A 20382-nucleotide genomic window follows, 5' to 3' on the forward strand; every position below is an offset into this window, starting at 1 on the left:
TGTTTTGTCAGCATTTTACTGTATATATTTAAATGGAGAATGTGTGTATGTTGTGTGTACCGTATTGGTATTTTATCGATAAATTACTGAATATAATAGTTAAATCTAACTACAAATGGACAGCAGTCATGATGATACCTATAAAAAGGAAACATTTTGAAAGACGGAATTAGGATGCAACTTTAAAAAGATGCGACGAAACTCTATTGAAATGGTTGTTAGAGCGATGCAGTTCACTGATGTAGTCTTCTATTTCATTAATATCATCAATGGTAGTAATTGATAACTCCCTGACATTCTGGGCCATCTTCAGATCCTATTTTTGCATTCTGTTGCGCCATTTGTCTATTTCCGGAATATTGACGCTATTTTAGCGTCTTGTTTTTCTAAAATACCATTTCTATTAATAATAGTATTTGCAAAATGATATCGTTTATACGTTGATATTAAACATGTGCATGGATAAATGTTGCGATATATTTATTTTTTGTTGATGCATCATGCACATTGTAAGGGCTCAGGTTTAGTTCAACATATATTTTAACAACTTGTAGATTCATTTGACTATTACCAGTGTCTACACACATTTTTTCTATCATTTTCTCTAGTTTAGTATAATTATTGAAGACAATATTTGATTTAATGACGATATATCACGCAATTGTAAGGATTCATTTAGTACAACGTTTATGATCTGTTTTAGCGTATGCTAAAAGCATGACATGACATGACATACGTCATTGTTTATGGATTTCAGCGGTCTATCTATATAGATACTTAGTTATCTTGCTGACATTCAGTCATTGATTGTTTGTTCTGATAGACGATTCAAACATAATTAGACCACAGACGATACAGCCATTGACAGATTTATAGCAGCAAATGGACGCCGGTAATAGGCTTCAGTGTGAGGAGAATATTGATGGAAGATGATATTTGGTACAATTGACACACAACGTGAAGGAATGTAGTTAAAATCTATTTATACAACAGAGTACACAACAATCGCCACGCCTATCTTGTAGACAAAGACGCTCTTATGTGCAAAACGTACCGCACTGCGTGAAGACAAATTAATTGGATATCAATTAATTGTTAAAAAACCTTAAAGACAACACAATCTATCACAATTTATGACAAATCAAGCACGGACTTGTAAATTATGCCACAGGCAGACAATTTCTACCTATCAATCATATTTACATGGCCTGTCAATCATTGAAAATAAGGATAATTCGAGAATATGTGTCGATCATACTTTACTTATACAGTAATTTTGACCCCATATACCATTCGTTTTTATATGGTGTTTCATAGCATTTTTCAAAAAGATCGACATTTCAAAGCAACGTCTTTAACTGGTATATATCTCAAAGTCGTCATTATAATGGTAGCGTTTGTGTCCTCCATGTTCCCGTTTAGTACGTAGTGTAAGTTGTAAGTAGGTATGCTGTTCTACAATGCATATGCATTACTTTCTCAGAAAGTGGTGAGTTGTGTAGTATGTTTTGCTACCATATGCTTTTATTGAAACTCTTAAAACTTTCGGACGTCGTGGATAATGTTACCAATATACAAAAACAAACTCAGTGAACCGTAATTATTTTATTTCATCGTAATAAGCTGCATCGGAGATAGAAATATCAAATTGTAAGTCTTTTCGTATGCCTAAAGTGTCCTGATATGACTAATGCGTAATAGTTGGTTAATTTGGTTCTGCATCACGTAAATTCAGGCTGTGCTATTTTACATTATTGCCGAAAAAATCAAACTACGAAACATGTGAAAATGACAAATAATTCTAAATTAACAGTACATATATTATGCGTATTAGTAATGATATTTCGTAGTAACAACTAAACGTCAGTCCGAGGGAATATATCCAGACCCCAGGAAAAGAAGCATACGCCAATTAATCTGTTTAAATTCGAATATGCCATAAAATTTGAGTGCGCAAAGATACGTATATATATAGTATCATGTTGACACCATTCCATTGTTTCCAGTCGAACTATCACAAGATGTTGTGACAAGATGAAGGATTCGCATGGAACATATATGTCATGCAATCTGCAAAACCATTTTAGACATTTCACAATATAACATATTAACAATATAATGTCTGATACATAGCTTCGCCGTCAATCTTCTGTAAAACGAATCGTGTTACCATCGCAGGTGATTGTGGATACAATCAGAATGTGACGAAATTAGTTTCTGAAATTTTCATCGAAAACTTTTTCATTTGAAACCAGGAAGCACTTAAGGACGAACATAAAGTTCGTCCGATCATATCAGACGGACGCTGTATACATTTCGACATCAATGTGCAATTATCAACAATGTCTGTTTTGCATAAGTACAATAAATATTGATTGTCAGGTCCGCAACAGTAGCTCCCAAGGCATTAAGTTATTCATCCTTTGGTGGTAACTTCTACACCAAGCGCGACATTATTGGTTTCATACTTAATTGAAATCCTCCAAATGCAAGAAACTTTCATGTCTGACAATATGTTTTGTGTCGCCTTAAACATGGTGTGCGTCATTTTAGTCTATCTAACCCTCGATGGGAATCTGAATAACAACGCCACGTGATCAGTTTTTGCCAGATTTTTATATATATCTCATATTTGGTTGGCGTGTATTTATGCTATTACTGCATCAATATGATGCATTGTCGTGTCCTTTACCTGATATTGACGTAAACATCTACCATTCCCATACAAATGTCTACTCTTCATTGTGTTTATGCTTCTGACATAATCCGATAACTGTATCTAAAGGAGATATTTTAAAGCAGACATATATCGCAAACATAATAATGATAATCAGTAAACAGTTTCCACATTTACATAGCACATTGCATGTCAATCAAATAATAGGATTCGTCCGATATATTCGGAAATTGCATATGTTTTACCGTACAACATAATGGTTAAATGTGCAACGCCAAATGTAATGCATCAAACTATAAGAAGTTATGAGTTATGAAGATCAATGAAGGTATGGGCTAACCCATGAAGCCGTATCGGTCATCCACCAGTAATGTAATTGACATGTCTAGTCAGTAGACTGTATTTGCCAGTACTTACCATTTATGGAATTGAACTACGTCATAAGGTTATCAAACCAATATGACACATTGTGGTGTTAGATGACACAACCACTTTACATCTCTATTGAAAACAGTGTGACCATTTCACGTACATTATATTATCAAAAATCCCTACACAGTCGCCATTATATTCCGAATCACTTTGAACCGCCTACCGACTTCATGATTCGTTTCCGTCGTCCCTTGCGTTTTGTGGTGACAGTAGAATTTTTATTACGCACTAAATAGTCTTTATAATTCCCATCTAAAAGTTTCTTGCCGTTCCGCTGTACCATCCAACATGGTGTGTCCCTATTAGTAGCTAGATTAAGGCGAGTACCAAGAGAAGCTGTCAACTTTCTTGTCTTCTTCGTGTTTCCTCTAACGAGAAGTTTGCCCCTTGTTTTGCCGTCAATCTTCTTGGTCTTTTTCAGTGATATGCGTCTGTGCAGTAGTTGGCCTAATATAGAAAAACATGACAAGGAAATAATAACGCAAAATGAAAAAATGTGCACGGGACTTTTAAAATAGCACAAAAGTCATAGAAGGTACCCGCCATGTTTAATATAGGTCAATTCAAAGAAATTTCACGTTCTGAAAATTATAACCAAGGTATTGTCAATGAAACTGCATTAATATGAATAAATAAATAAAAAAAACAAAAATAGGTAAATAAATGTTATATCATACGCAGAACGTTGAGTTCATTCAATAAAAGGTGTGTTCATATTAATTAAAACCCCTATCATATTTCTTCCACATTTAATATGTCAGAACTTAAGAAGGAGTAAACTCCATATACAGTACATATCAATTAACATGATGGCTTTATTGATGCAAATGCAAATATGATATTCATGTGGTTAATAATTTTGGAAGTGCATTTAAAATTTGGTTTACTATGCTATATATATATGATTTAATGCGACGTCAAACTTATATTTTATAACAATAGTATGTTTGTTATGTTCACAGGTAATCTATATCAGAGGATGAATATATATAGGCAATCATAAAGTTTCAACTTTTCTTTACCAGTTGATCATATTCTGTGAAAACATTCTATAGATATTTTACTACTATACCATTAGCGATGTATTTTATAACCGAAATAGTAACGGTATCAACAAAATCAGACTTGTTGGACCGATTTTATAATTCAGTAAATATTGAACAAATTCGAACTTTCCGGTCATTTAAAGTTTTAACAATTTGAATCATTCGTTCGTACAATGACCCGTCCTAATGATCCCGGCTTTTGCGAGGACATTAAACCCATAAAACAAGCAATTAAATAATCGTTCAATGTAAATCTCAAACACGTGCTACTATATTACGAAATCATTGAAATGTTTTTATCTCAAATTCTGCTGTAAGGCACAAAACAGATGCATATATTGAAGAGACGATGATTATAAGTGTTTTCATCAAATCATATGAAATTATATGCTGAACTCCTACCAAGAATTCCATGCGTGTGCCACGAGAATCCCTTCTCCTCGACGATATAAAAGCCAAGAAAGGGCACCTTGCCCATCCTGAGCTGTGACTTGGTTCGCATGTGACGTATGACAAGAAGGAGCACTTTATTCGGGAAGATGATTGCAATCTGCTGACCAGTTCCGTCTGTCACAACTTTCGTCCTGTGAGATTTCAAGGCCTCAGAGCTTCTCCACTTGTACAACTGGCCATCCATAGTCCAATTTGTAGGTGTAAAGGATAGACGCGTCTTAAGACCCTCGATTTGTATTTCTCCAATATATGTCTTTAGTGTCTCCTTGCCCTGATCATTTGACCCTTCCTTCCTCTTTCTCCGTGACCTTGGAGTGTCCTTGTTTGATATTATGGTTGCCGTGACACTGATACCTGCATTATGATACGGATGTTTGTAAAATAATATATCATATTTGGAAATATTATATAAATATTTAACAGTTTTACGGTTTTTAACATTGGAAAAGTGAAAACAAAATGATTTATAATAAATCGTTCAGTTTATCTGATTTTAATATCGTTTCTCTAATACAGTAATTAAAAAGCGTAATAAACCACGGCGGCTTTAGTAGTCATTCCATGAGTGTAGTACGATCTTAATACCTATAACGGCCAAGGACTAATCCCTGATAACTCGAATTCCTCGAATTGTTAACACGGTCCTGAACAGTTAGAGTTAGCGGGGGTTTACTGTAATGTATATATACGTCTGTTGTAATGTTGTAACTGTTTTCTAAAGACGGATACAATCATAGCTAAATAATGCATTACCTAAAGCACAGGTTTGGTCAATTATACTACTTATAAATGACCACAAACTTGGTTCTATTCCTTTGCTTTTTAAAAAAGAAAAGCTCAATAGAAATGTAATCCGTATCAGGGTTTTAAATTATGTAAATTTTCTCCTTATAAGATCAGCTGTATTTTGCTACTTTTCAGAACACTTACATGGAATAAGTATCAACTTTTTAACATCATCCAAATGATTGCTTGCCCAAAGTAGCGAATGATCAAGTATGTGCTGCCCCTAGTATGCTATCAAAATGTGCTGCCCCCTATAATAATTTCAACATATGCTGCCTTTAGTGTGATATTATCATGTGCTGCCCCTAGTATGCTATCAAAATCGACTGCTCCTATTTTAATATCAACTTTTGCTACACTCTATCATGATATCAGCTTGTGCTGTAACATTTTTATATAATATCAACATGAGTTGCCATGTATTACACTATCAACATATACTATACCAAATACCCCATGTGCTGCCCCCTAGCATAATATCAACAGGCGCTGCCCCGTGTACCTGAAACGTCGTCGGAGACTAGATTGAGTCGATCACCAGGCTGTCCCATGATGTCGAAACACACTGAGGTGTCCAGGCCCTTGACGTGCACGATGAAATGGGGGTCACTGTCCACTGAAATATGATATCCAAATGGAACACAATTTCGATATGTCTGATTGACCTCATAAAGGGTTGTACAAAAGACACACAATATATTAATACCTTTCATTAAAGATTGAGATTCGATACAGTATAGCTAAATACATTACAAATGTAACTGGCATCCTACAGCTGTTTCGTCCTTTTAGGGACTCGTCAGTGATGCAAGGGACATCATGCAGTTGTTTCGTTCTTCTGGAACTCGTCAGTGACGCTGAGGGCCTTAAGTGTGAGGCGACTGAGGAACTTGAATAGGTAGACAGAAATGTAGATATGGAAGTACGATAGCCCCTTAATTCGATAAATTCCATAATTAATAAAACCCTTAATATATCTCCTTTGTGGTTGTAATATGATTAAAGTATGAACGTCATTTCTGACTAACATGTTATGGATTCACACAACTAAATCAGCCAATCAGCTGGTGTTTCACCTGAACCAAGTCTCTGAGGAAAATGTGTTTCTTAGGTTTGTAGCTGTTTTCCTGAGTAAATAACATATGAAATGGGTACTTTCTATATACGAGAATAAGGAGTAGGGTCTTGAGATTTAAAAAATCAAAAATATACACTCCTACTGTAAATAGAGTGACGTAGGATTACAGGTGCAAAAAGGCGGGTGTTCCCCAGGTAGGGGTTCCCAAGTGCACTGTAAGTGTCAGGGTTACTGTCTTTCGAGTACCTGTGTGCTCTTAAATGCAATTAAACCATACAATAACAACTTTTATCTGATAGAAAAAACTTCAAACTTTAATTTGATGTAAATTTCACATCATTTGAACTTGAAAAGAGCGAATAACGGGATGGAGGCACTAGTTATAACATATATAAATTAATTAGTTGTGCGAGTCCTTAAACAATCCATAGTTTTGGAAAAGCATATAAGAATGACATTGAAACCATTTTGATATAATTTCAATTGTGGTTAGTTTATCAATACATTGTCAATTAATCCCGATAGCCATAAATTATATGTCACAGAGTGTTGACACAATTGATCAGTGGTAACCGGCGGTGTTACAGAATGCATTTGAGAACATATCACGTGTATACACAAGGTTAACAATGAACACCGTACTAAATGACTACCAACACACTTCCTCACCACATAGTGTTAATGTGACAATTATAAATGTATTATAGGAGCTAATATGTCACATTCTATTTACTATTCTTAATTCATGAGAGAGATACGCGCACTACCCTAACCTTACTTCATGAACTACGTAGTATATATTCTAGATGACAGGTTTACTAGATCATTTGGAATCGACGATGAACCTTTGATGATCTATAAAAAACCCATATGCAATGAAAATCGCGATTTCATCCATCGAGTCATGGACTATTCCCAGATTACAAAAGCACGCATCGTTAACGGGTTTTTTTTCCATACAAAATCAAATTGGTAATACTGGGCAGAAGGACAAAATGTCACATTTGAATATGTGCCAATTCTTAGATATGTTAATTAAACATTATATATTTGTATTAATGAAACTCTTTCAATTGGCAATTTTTGTCTGAAATCGGTGAATAACCATGCATATTAATAACAGAAAACGAAGCTTTGGACAAATTTGTACAACACCAAACCTAAGAGGCACGTTAAACACTTCACAATGGACCTTCCTCATGTAATAACACAATAACGTGACATGCCATCACGATGGCGCATCCAATGCACTAAAGAAAGAAAATCGTTCTATCATACTACATAACTACAAAACGTTATTGCTTTATAGTTCGGTGGTGTTATGTTTGATCATATTGTCAGAGGTATTTAAAGACACATTTTTTTGACAATATCTTACTTAACGAAAAGAGAGGGCAACTTGATCGTAACATAGTTTACCAGCAGATGAAAGCCCGACCTGAAAATCGCCACTGTGTTAGAACAATAGATGTAGATGAAGGCCAGTACTTTAAACCTCCATGGCGTTAGACCAATACAATGCCACACCAAACCAGTATATGAAGGCCAGTACTTTAAACCTCCATGGCGTTAGAACAATACAATGCCACACCAAACCAGTAGATGAAGGTCAGTTCTTTAAACCTCCATGGCGTTAGAACAATACAATGCCACACCAAACCAGTATATGAAGGCCAGTACTTTAAACCTCCATGGCGTTAGAACAATACAATGCCACACCAAACCAGTAGATGAAGGCCAGTACTTCAAACCTCCAAGGCGTTAGAACAATACAATGCCACACCAAACCAGTAGATGAAGGCCAGTTCTTTAAATCTCCATGGCTTTAGAACAATACAATACCACACCAAACCAGTAGATGAAGGCCAGTTCTTTAAACCTCCATGGCTTTAGAACAATAAAATGCCACACCAAACCAGTATATGAAGGCCAGTACAATACAATGCCACACCAAACCAGTAGATGAAGGCCAGTACTTCAAACCTCCAAGGCGTTAGAACAATACAATGCCACACCAAACCAGTAGATGAAGGCCAGTACTTCAAACCTCCAAGGCGTTAGAACAATACAATACCACACCAAACCAGTAGATGAAGGCCAGTTCTTTAAATCTCCATGGCTTTAGAACAATACAATGCCACACCAAACCAGTAGATGAAGGCCAGTTCTTTAAATCTCCATGGCTTTAGAACAATACAATGCCACACCAAACCAGTAGATGAAGGCAGTCAGTATCATAAAAGATGGCGGACAAGTTACTATAAGCATTTTAGAAGATGACGGCAACTGTTAATCGACATTCATAACATAAGAACTTCAAATTTATATTTTGCCAATATGCGGTTTTTGCCATCAACAGGATTTAAGCGCCTGGTTATTTTCCATCAAATATTTAACAAAGATGGCTTGTTGTCTTACCAAAAGAGGGCGACTTGCCGATGAGTGCCTGACCGGGAGAAGAGCCAGAATGCCAGGCAGACTTATTGGTTTTCTCGTCCTCTACAAAAGTAGTGAATTTCCATTAGCAAGGTAACCATTTTTATTCTCCAAGTAAAACATCGTTGATGGTATATTTCGAATTATAATTATTTTTTATAATTTAATCTTATAGGTATGTTTTCTTTTAAATTTTAAATTGGCTTGTTCATAAAAAAAGTAAATATTACTGATTGATGGATTCAGATATACGCATATGTTAGTAAATTTCTGTTAATTGCATACCCCATATACAAAGAAAATTATGAAATTGATAGGGATAAGAAATTACATTACTCATATATTGCTTTTCTTAATATTTTCTTAGGAAAATAAACCAAGATAGGACTGACAATACATATACCAGGTATATCAATTAAAAAATAGCACGTGTAAAATAAAATATATATAAAGTATTATACGTATGGATGTTAAGCTCACTAGTGTCTAACATTTAAGGAAGAGTTATATCCCTTTCTTTGTTAATTGCCAGACTTTAACATTATTTTTATTTTTATTTTTAAGTACATGTATTAAGGTAGCAAATCATTCGGTAAAGTTTCATTAATTGTATTTCCTGTTATAACCACAAAGTTAGACTTGTTAATGCTGATTGCTTACTTACCGTCTGGGTCCACCATAGTCTCCTGTTCCGGCTTTGTAACCACCATTGACGTCAAGGGTGTCACAAAATTATACTGAAATTAAAACAGAAAAAAATAGGTCGACATTTGTTACTACCATAGGCGTCAAGAGGGTCACAAAGTTGTACTGAAATTAAAACAGAAAAAAATAGGTCGACATTTGTTACTACCATAGGCATCAAGGGTGTTACAGAATTGAATTGATATCAAAACAGAAAAAAAATAAGCTCAACATTTGTAATCACCAAAGGCATCAAGGGTGTCACAGAATTGAATTGATATCAAAATAGAAAAACTAAGCTCGATATTTGTAACTACCTTGGCGTCAAAAATGACACAAAATTGTATTGAAAGTAAAACAGAGAACCGTTTGAAATATGTTGTTACTGTCGTGAACAACACGCCATTTTAAGAAGAAAAGGATGTTATCCAATAATACTTATAAATACATTGTGGATTGTAGATTAGCTTTCTTACTGCTTCCAAGAGGATTAAAGTGTAGATAATCACAACCTATTTCTTTATAGTTTGTATGTGTACAGTATACATGATTACGTCACTATGTGTCCTTGATTGGTTACCTTAAGTGCCAATTCCGTGGCCCTTTCCTTGATCTCGTCTCGAATGGTCTGATTAGTTTCCCTCAGTCGGTCGTCCAGTAGTTGCTTAATAGTTACATAAGCCCATATTTTCTCGGCAATGTCCGTGAAATTCACGTTCGGCTGCGAATCGCCTTCAAATGACGTCACATCAACATCATTCAGTATAGCACTACCAGAGGAACGCAATTCCAGGAGGCCGTTCGAACTCTCGCCGAAAATAGAGACAGGTATGTCGGTCATCGCCGTGTCCATCAACTGACCGGTCACAACTAGCTCGGACCCCGCGAAATAATTAGGAAATATCACATTTGAAATTGTATTTTTTATCACAGTATCATCTAAATAACGGAATGTAACGTTAGACACGAGAACTGACGACACTTCGTCGTAGAAACCAGTAAGTTGAATATCGGCGTCAGATGCCTCGTATATTTTACGGGCGAACCCATTGTTCTGTAGGGACAAGCGCTTGAGGAAGTCAAAGTCTGCTCCTTCGCCAAAGGAGAGCGAGAAGAGGGGAACACCGTCTGTATTACGCGCCTTGATGTTGGCGAGGATTTTGTTCACGTTAGTTTCGCCAGCTGTTGGTTCTCCGTCCGTCAGGAAGATGACGATTGGGACGCTGTCGTCCGAACTGTCGTCAAGGACGTCCTCGATACCCTGCATCACAGCGCCATCTATATTCGTCCCTGCGTAAAAACAAGATGGGTCGTATTAAACCTTAGTTATTTTCTATTCGGATCAATCGAATGATAAGAATAAATATGTATTACTAAAGACAGACATGGTAGAAAGCTCCGCGCATAAATAATTAATATGGCCGCCCATATCAACCTGATATCACAAGTCTAGCGGTGCACTACGTCAGAATGAATTTTCTCAGCTATTTTGCAGTATACGCCATTTTCGTTAATATCTTGTTGTATAAAAAAATCAAACATGTCAGATTTCCCCAATTTAACGAACTGTTCATTATCCCGGTATTATCTGCTCAAAGCTTTTGCGTGTGATGTTCGGACGGTAGCAAGAGATACAGAGCACTGATCATCTTATGACTGATCTTCACATTAAATAGTCTATCAGTTGCAAACGTGCTGAAACTTATGAGATTAAAAGACTGCTGTATGAATATAATAGGCTGATCACAAACCTTTCCGATTTCTCCTAATTACCTTGGCATTGCATGTATTAAGTACTAAAATTATTGTATTGAAAACTAAACATTTTGAAATAAAGTCAAGAATCTACATTGGATGTCCCATTTTGTTTTATTTTGTTCTGTGTGTTATATACAAGGATATTGTTCCTTGTTCTCTGCCACAAGGGACAAGATAAAAATGTTTTGGGAATCATAGCTCAAAACCTCAAACGCTAATGGCAACATGAAATGGGGACAATAAACATACGTATTTATCACGAGCTCTGGATGCTGAGCCTTAGTTTGAATTACAAATACACCGGTGTTAACTCCAGCCTTTAACTGTTTATATACTTACATCCATCAGCCACCAAATTTTTAACGTACTGCTTGGCTGACGCTATAGACTCCTGGGTGACAGGAACAGCCGACATGCCGTCCTGCCATTTTTGGATGTCCCCGTCAAACTCAATGATATTGAATTTGTCCCCTTCGTGTAGATCATCCAGGATTTCTGTCATGGCGGCCTGCATTTGTTTCATCTTCATTCCTACCATCGACCCACTGGTATCCAGGATAAACAGGATTCGTCTGCGCATGCGCTCTAACCCATATGGAGCAAAGAAGTGGACAAAATATCCGTTGACAACCTGTTGATGAAAGGTAATTTTTTTCTGGGGATTATTTTGTGTATTAAAAAGTTATTGTAACTGGTTAACATAAGTGATATATGCTTTTGTTGAACATAAAAATATAATTAATTTTTCTTTGTTTTCATGGTAAATACTCAAATGTGATTGGTCGAAAAATTCTTTTCATTCTTCTATGAAAGAAATTCCGAGAATGGCGCGAAAAATGTTACGTCACAATACGACAATTGACGTTGCGTATTGATTTGAGAAAAAGAATCCCAAATAAAACCCGTAAAATTGTCGTAAAACATGTTTTGAATTAGAAAAAGACAATTAACTGAAATTAATCATAAGCATTGAGGTTGCGTAGCGGATTCTTACAAAGTTTGCAAAAAAAGAATAGACATCAAATATTTATATTAATATAAGAAGTGAAACATGAAGAATGAAATAATAAAAAAAAAATAAGGATAAAACTTGCACGATGATGATATGAAAAAACCTACTTCAGCAGATATGAACAAATGCGACATGGAATAATTATTATCTCAAAAACATATAACAACACAAGAAAATTATACAAATAAAATATTCAGATATTTAGGTCCTTTGAACTTTTAATCCTAACATACCTTTTTCAATCGTTTGTATGTGATATTGCAAAGATGAGTTCGGAGTAAGATTGAGCGTGACTTACATGCATAAACAAATAAAAAGAATGAAAGAACAAAGAGTTTTGAAAGAATGTTCTGGAAGAAAGGTTATATATTTCTCTTTAGCTATCTACCTTGAATATTTCCTACTCCTTATATTTTAAGCTATTCTCCTATCCTTACCATGTATCATATATTCAAATTATTTCCATTTCTGACATATATTTGTATTTGTCACAAGACACTCTCTCTCCTCTATTCAACTCAACACACATTCTTTCGCTCTCCTCTCAATCTCTACCTCCTCAGCTCTCTGCCTCTCGTTTTTTTTCTCTCCTCCTCCTCCCCCACGTCTCTCTCCCCCTCCAGAGTCTATCTCCCCCTCCAGATTCATCTTTCTCCCCTCTCTATTATCTTTCTGTCTTTATATGATAATGTTAAATAAAACATAATTGAATAAATTAACAATATCACAAAAATATTACATATATTATTTGTATGTCGCTTTGTACCCATATAATAGAGCTAACAATCAGATCATTTCTGAGTGCAATAAAAAAAAAAAAAAAAAAAAAAATGTTTGCAAAAAAAAAAATCTTTTCATACCCCGATGAAAATTTAAAAAAAATCAACCTCAATGCTTAAATGAAAAATAAAACTTCTTTTATGAAAAATTTGCGTCTGAAATATGGGTTCAAGAAACAATGGTAGGACAAGACAGGCGAATGATGTATACACTTACCAGAACGTCACCTGCGTCCAATCGTCTATCGACGTCATACTCCACAACAAACAGTCCAGAGAGACCCTGCTGGGACACGAGGCTTTGCTCATGGGCGGACGGCTCGTATAAGATATGAGCGGATGTCGAAGACGGACGGCTGACCTCTGCGATCCGATTCTGTTCTGTGAAGTTAAAACAATTATTTGAAATTTAACTTTCAGTTTCAATAGCTCAAGTTAATTGTGTGGTATGAGTTAAAGAAATCTAGATGTTGCACTGGTTTTGAAATGCAAGAACAAAAGGCCCAGAGAACCTGTATCGCTCACCTGGTTGGATTTTACCAAACGTCAAAATAATGTTCATGTTTAATTCTTTAATAGCTTTAATTGTTGATGTCGAACAATGCTATATATGGCTAATTTCGTGGGGATCTCAGCTGCGTTAAATAAATAACCCAGAAACGAAGTCCAGACTCAATAGGGGTGTGACAAGAGCACAGGGGTTGTTTTTACGATACGAGTGTGTTTAAAGGAACCAAGTCCCTTGGGGCGGGGAAAAACCCCTGGGCGTATTCTTACATTAGGAATGTGACCTCTTGATGCCTAACAGTGCTATAATGGTTATGGGGTCGGGATATCAACAGTTTCCAATATAACCAAGAAACTAAGTCCCTACGGGTGGGGAAATATCGCAATGCCTATATTCACAACAGGATTGTGTTTATATCTTGATGCCCAGCAATGCTACATATGGTTATAGGGTTGGAAAACTCAACGGTTTCAAAACTTCAAGTAGCGATTTGAAGGACTTGCTTGTATTGAGCCCGCCCCGCTGGCCCCAAATGTGTACACGTCACCATTTACACAAAATATGTTCCCCTTCCTCTAAGAATGTTTCTAACCATATTTCGTTCAAATACATATAGACAAACAACAAGCGAAATCCCCTCACCGCCCCCCCCCCCCCCCCCCCCCCCCCCCCCCCCCCACACACACACACACACTTGTTTAAATCTACATCCGAGTACAAATGGCCAAGTGTTGCTTATTTACAAAGAATGAGTAATTAGCCGCTGATCATTGGGATAGTTTTTTTCATGTGTGTAACATTTCTTTCCAAGAACCTTCTAAACATTTATTAGATCTGAACAAATATGCCGTTTGGTATCCAAAAAAAAAAAAAAAAAAATTAAAAAAAAACAAACAACGTAGAAATTAAACAACTCATACCTATACTGTTATAGTTAATCAGAACATCATCTCGTAACGGCGGGACTCGGAGATACGTGATTTGGCGAGATTCCTGAATATAAACTTCCACCCGGAAGTCGTTGACGATCTGCCTGGGCCGGATATAGATGGTGTGATCGTAGCTTCCACGCCGCCGCTGGAGAAGTTCGTTGTAGGTCAAAGTAAACTTAATCTTGGCTTGTGCTGCCACATTTACAGACACTTTGAATCGATTGGTATCTCGGGGTCTGTAGTAGACAGATGTTTGATAAGTACATGTACCTCATTCCCGGAAACGAGCATAATAAAAGAAAATGTATGAGACACTAGGAAAGCTTGTCACGGTTCTATCAGTCCCTTAGCTTAAAGCAATTCCTTAATCTTAGGTAACTTTTCCATAGAAAAGTATTGTTGGAATTGACGTGTAAGGAACTTTCCAACTTTCTTAAATCATTCGTATGGACAATTTACAGAAAAATTAATGAAACTGAATCGTAGATAAACAAAATTAGATATATTTGATATAAAGAATTGCAAATTCAATTTCGAAATAGTTTAAATGTTAACATCTAATATCAACACTCGCTGTTTGACCGTTCGTCCTCGTTGTCGCGAGGTACCTACTTGTTGGTAGAGATATGGCCGGCTGTCTGTCCCTTTTTCTTTGCCTTGTCGTACTGAGATTTAGCAGCTTCTCGCTCCTTGACCACTCCCGGATACACCACCCCACCGATCTCTCTGTGGTCAGACAGAAAACAAGACAGCTTGAATTAAAAAACAAAACCATAACAAACTACATATCGATTTGCTGATGTGCAGAAAGACCCAGAACAACGAATATATGAACTGAACATCAATCAATATATGTTATAAATTTCTCAGCATTCGTTTTGTTTTGTTTTTGTTTTTTAAATTTAATTCAGAATTAAAACGTGCAAGTGCCCTTTACTCTATCACCATATACAGCTGTCGGAATAAGTCGTTAATCTCCATAGAAAATGGTCCTTAAGTAAATATTATCAGTGTACATATTTTGTCTGAGACTATGTCTATATTACATTTGTATTAGATGTATTTAAAAGCTATCTGGGGACGTTCTTTCTTACTAAAACAATATACAGGTGTACTTATAGATGAAAAACGTTACAACATCCTGTAATTTATGTTATCAAAAATTGCGATTTATATTCATTAACTTATGAATTATATTGTAAACCTCTATATTCATCGTATATATTACAATAATTTTTCGAATATACAGCACATGTTTTCGATAACAAATCACAAGGTATTTGATATAAAAGACAAGTCTACCGTATAAAACTGATGAACAAGGATGAATGATGGACAAAGGATTTTTCCGTGAAAAGCACCGAATTTTACCATTCAGTTCATATCGGGGTCATATGACATATTTCAGTTTAGGTTTTACTGTTGACAAGCAAATAGAGATTACAGTGTAAAGTTTGTGATGTAAGCAGCGTCCGGAAGTGTGACGTCAAACGTGGTCTCGTGGTCAGCAATGTCGGCGTTGGCGATGGAACTGTAAACTGTGGTGGTGGCAAACCGGAACCGGATGTCAGACCGTATGTGGAGGGAGGTGATGGAGGGATTCTGTAATGGATGAAACGATATTCAACAATTACGTCATGGTATCGTGTGATATATAATGAGTCTCGAACAAATGGCATCTTAAATGTCTTATACATAAAAGTATCTAACACTATAAGATTATGAAATAAATGTCTCATATATAAAGATACAGGAAGAGGGACCTAATACTGAAACAAGACCGAGCTTCATTAAATTTGTCTTTTTCCAGTTGGCATATCAGCCCAAAATTGTAAACTGAAAACAGTTCAATGCTTATATTAAATTTTTTTTACTATATATTCAACGGATTTCAAGTTTCCCCGTCATTCTCGTCTGTGAGCCTGTTAACAGCTCTACCATGTTGTTCCGCGTAAAAAAATAGTGCGTAAGATAATATAACTGAGATAAGAATAATCGATGTGTTACAAATATTTAATGTAAATTAACATTATGAAAATACAAAAAATATACTGTCCGTATAGTTTTTCAAAAGGAAAATGTATTCAATATTTTCCCGCAACTGTTGTGTGCTTCACTTGACACATTATTAATGCGCCGGATGGCAGTTTATGAGATGGTAATGCTCAACTACTGTTGGTAAAGTTATATAATGTCAATGTTAAAGAGCGGTAAATATTACGAGATAAATGTCTCATACAAATAGATACAGGAAGAGAGACCTTAATACCGAAACATTACGAGATACATTTTTCATACAAATAGATACAGGAAGATAGACTTAATACCGGAACATTACAAGATAAATGTCTCTTACAAATAGATACAGGAAGAGAGACCTAATACTGGATAATTACGAGATAAATGTCTCTTACAAATAGATACAGGAAGAGAGACCTTAATACTGAAACATTACGAGATACATTTTTCATACAAATAGATACAGGAAGATAGACTTAATACCGGAACATTACAAGATAAATGTCTCTTACAAATATATACAGGAAGAGGGACCTTAATACTGGAACATTACGAGATAATTTGTTCATACAAAGTTACTGGCGTTGATAACGAGAAGGATTTGTAATCACTGGAAACACATGTACTCGCTGTGTGGATAACATTGCGTCGTTATATAATCATCTATCAAAAGCGTACGGCATCCTAGCATTAATCGGTATTATATCGTCATCATTCATTAGTGAAGGAGGCGGAGGAGAGAAGGAGGGGCCAATAACCAAAGGATTACAGACGACGCTACTTGAGGACACAACCGTACACCAGAGAGAAATGCTGTCTCCAGTATGGTATTTTGTCTGAAGTCTCGTCTACGTATGGATCCTTCGCTAATCATCTCTTGTCGATAATTGGCACCAGAACGGTACCTATTCCACCTGTTGTTGTTTGTTGTTATCTATCATGATATAATCTGTGATAACATGTCCTATGTCGACTTGCCAACTTTAACGGTAGTGACCCTGATCTGCAGGCCCGCACGGATCAGAGAGGCTTTGTGCTACTTTTACACAGTGCATCTACGAATATTGATGACCAACCTTTCAATATTTTATCCATGGCAACATTTAAGACCACGTACACACCCTCCGCATAAGTTGTTAGGAGAGCATTATACGTGTGATCTCAGAGTAAAACATGTACTTTGATTAAAGGTTAAAATGAATTGCGAGGTTCCCTAATTTCTGAGTTGATCTGATGTCAGAGTAGTCGTTTGATTAATATTCAAAGTACATGTAAAATGTTTGTTTTTTTTCTTTTGACAGCTTTTTGAAGCATAGAAATCAACTAATTACCCAACTGTGAGCCTTCTATCATGAATGTACCAGTGCACCCTTTTACAAACTTGATTTGTATGCTTCTCCTGTGTTTACTTTGGATATGTGATTTTTTGAGACACCCAGATAAACAAAATGGCTGTCAGACAATTTTAGAACTTGCCGAAGAGCAGAAGATATTTATGGCAAACAGCCATAAGAAATCACTTTTTATACTTTACTATTTTAGTCCACAGAGACCAAAAATAGTGAAATACCCAACCCACAATCCATGGTATGAGTTGGCAGTTTGTATCAAGACCCTTTGTTTTAGTCGAAGAGAGACGGGAGTTTGTACCAAGGCCCTTCGTCTCAAACAAATAGATCAATGCCATTTTTTAAAGATCACGTTATCTATACACATAGGTACAGCAATGTGAATACTGGCCATGTTAACATCCGATCCAATAGAATCCCTGTCACTTCAACTTATTATTACGAGAAAATGAGAGTAAGGGTAAAGAATGATCTTGGGCTTGTTTCGTATGTGATATTGTATATCTTCTTGACTGCCTTGTGTTACATTCGTTTTTTTTTCTTCTAAATTACGTTTTCCCAATTGTTGATCCGTTTCTGTTTGGCATGAAGTTCCACAAGATGCCTCCGTAAGGTCGTTTTGTCATGTCCACACACAACGCTTTGGGACGACTACTCCACTGCATGTAAACTTTACACACACGGTATGGGACCCTTCAGCATTGATTCCTATAGCCACATACAACATTCCAGTATGTTGCTCGATTGTTAATTCCTAGGTGTTTCCTGTGTCTACTTGTATGCCAAACAGTAAGCCGCTGGGAACCGTGTGTAATTTGTAGGCATTCTGTAGGACTGTTTATAGCAATACGAGACTATATTATTGTTACGGATAGTATTTCTACAGAACCATGATCGTACTTAGATGATGTAAAAATGGAAATGACATCTGTTAGTTTATAAAAACATGACTTCCGTTTCACAGCCTACTGGGCTTTGTTTAACACCGTTGATGTGTTTACAATCCGACACTTGCATGCCAGATGCAGATGGCGAAACCTACGCATTCGGAACACCTCTCGCTATTTCACGCGCCATTAAGTCATTGTTGTTTATGATAATAGAAGGATAAAGCAACAAAAGCCTCACTCAATACGCTCCCTTTACACCATTACACCATTTACAGCCCCTCACGTGTATACGTACGTGAAAGCATTAGTAGGCATTTTCATTGGCTAAAACATTGTATGTTTGTAGGGAATAATCCGGTTAATTAATATGGAAACAAACAAATTCCGTCTATCATTTTAGAAGTTTAGTTCCAAATTCCTCACATATATACTGATCAAAGCATAGCACGACTTCATTCTGAGCATACCGTACTCGACGACGTGCTATAAAAAGTAAATATTTTCGCGTTTGGAGTTTTCCAACTACATGTACAACGTATATTGCGGCGATATCAAAGGTCTTATTGGAAGAGTTCGGTCATGAGATATTTTACTGAATAGGTGTATATTTCATAAATATTTCCCTGTTTTACAGAGTAGAACATTACTGCGAAAACCATTGTATTGAAAATCGTACAGACCACATTGGAAAATGATAACGTCATGAAGCTGGTCAATACCTAATGGTGTCACTTAGGGTTGGTTTGTATTGTGTAACGTCGTATCAACAGCTATGGTCATTTAAAGACCATCTACCATATATGCGAGACACATGCGTGTATGTTATGGGAGACTTGTCGTTGTCTCCTTGTGTAGCGCGGAACTGATGCCGAATTCTGCCGGGGAGACCAAGTAGGACACCAACCCCAGATACATTATACAGACCTACAATACTGAGTGTCAGCAGGAATAACAACTGTCATTTTCAGAAACTCTGTTAGAAAAGGGACAGAACCCAAAGGCGACAATGGCAATGGTTGAGAACATGTTCCAACGTTGTCAATAGTTGTTACTAAGACTGGGTATCTGAAGCACACTGTAGGTGACTGAGAGCATGTTCCATGTGTTGTCAATGGTTGTTACTAAGACTGGGTACCTGTACCACACTGTAGGTGACTGAGAGCATGTTCCAATGTTGTCAATGGTTGTTACTAAGACTGGGTACCTGTATCACACTTTAGATGACGGAGAGCATGTTCCATGTCAATGGTTGTTACTAAGACTGGGTACCTGTATCACACTTTAGATGACTGAGAGCATGTTCCATGTCAATGGTTGTTACTAAGACTGGGTACCTGTATCACACTTTAGATGACGGAGAGCATGTTCCATGTCAATGGTTGTTACTAAGACTGGGTACCTGTACCACACTGTAGGTGACTGAGAGCATGTTCCATGTCAATGGTTGTTACTAAGACTGGGTACCTGTACCACACTGTAGGTGACTGAGACCATGTTCCAATATTGTCAATGGTTGTTACTAAGACTGGGTATCTGTAGCACA

The 20382-nt window shown here is 36.4% G+C and overlaps 1 protein-coding gene across 1 annotated transcript in view; it reads right to left on the reverse strand.

Annotated features, from left to right (window-relative positions):
* Positions 1 to 1587: 1587 nt before the first annotated feature.
* The window catches only part of LOC117331774 (inter-alpha-trypsin inhibitor heavy chain H3-like), a 36242-nt gene continuing 17447 nt past the window's right edge, over positions 1588 to 20382 (reverse strand). Inside the window, exons 2-12 of the mRNA XM_033890652.1 lie at positions 16026 to 16183; positions 15194 to 15307; positions 14570 to 14817; positions 13359 to 13522; positions 11690 to 11981; positions 10173 to 10882; positions 9573 to 9645; positions 8891 to 8971; positions 5897 to 6010; positions 4558 to 4962; positions 1588 to 3556 (exon numbers count right to left, since the gene is read on the reverse strand). Coding sequence (XP_033746543.1) covers positions 3255 to 3556; positions 4558 to 4962; positions 5897 to 6010; positions 8891 to 8971; positions 9573 to 9645; positions 10173 to 10882; positions 11690 to 11981; positions 13359 to 13522; positions 14570 to 14817; positions 15194 to 15307; positions 16026 to 16183 — 2661 coding nt within the window. The 3' untranslated portion in view covers positions 1588 to 3254. The remainder of the gene's footprint in view (positions 3557 to 4557; positions 4963 to 5896; positions 6011 to 8890; positions 8972 to 9572; positions 9646 to 10172; positions 10883 to 11689; positions 11982 to 13358; positions 13523 to 14569; positions 14818 to 15193; positions 15308 to 16025; positions 16184 to 20382) is intronic.

This window comes from Pecten maximus, chromosome 7, assembly GCF_902652985.1.
Source record: "Pecten maximus chromosome 7, xPecMax1.1, whole genome shotgun sequence".
In the NCBI taxonomy this organism is placed as follows: Eukaryota; Metazoa; Mollusca; class Bivalvia; order Pectinida; family Pectinidae; genus Pecten; species Pecten maximus.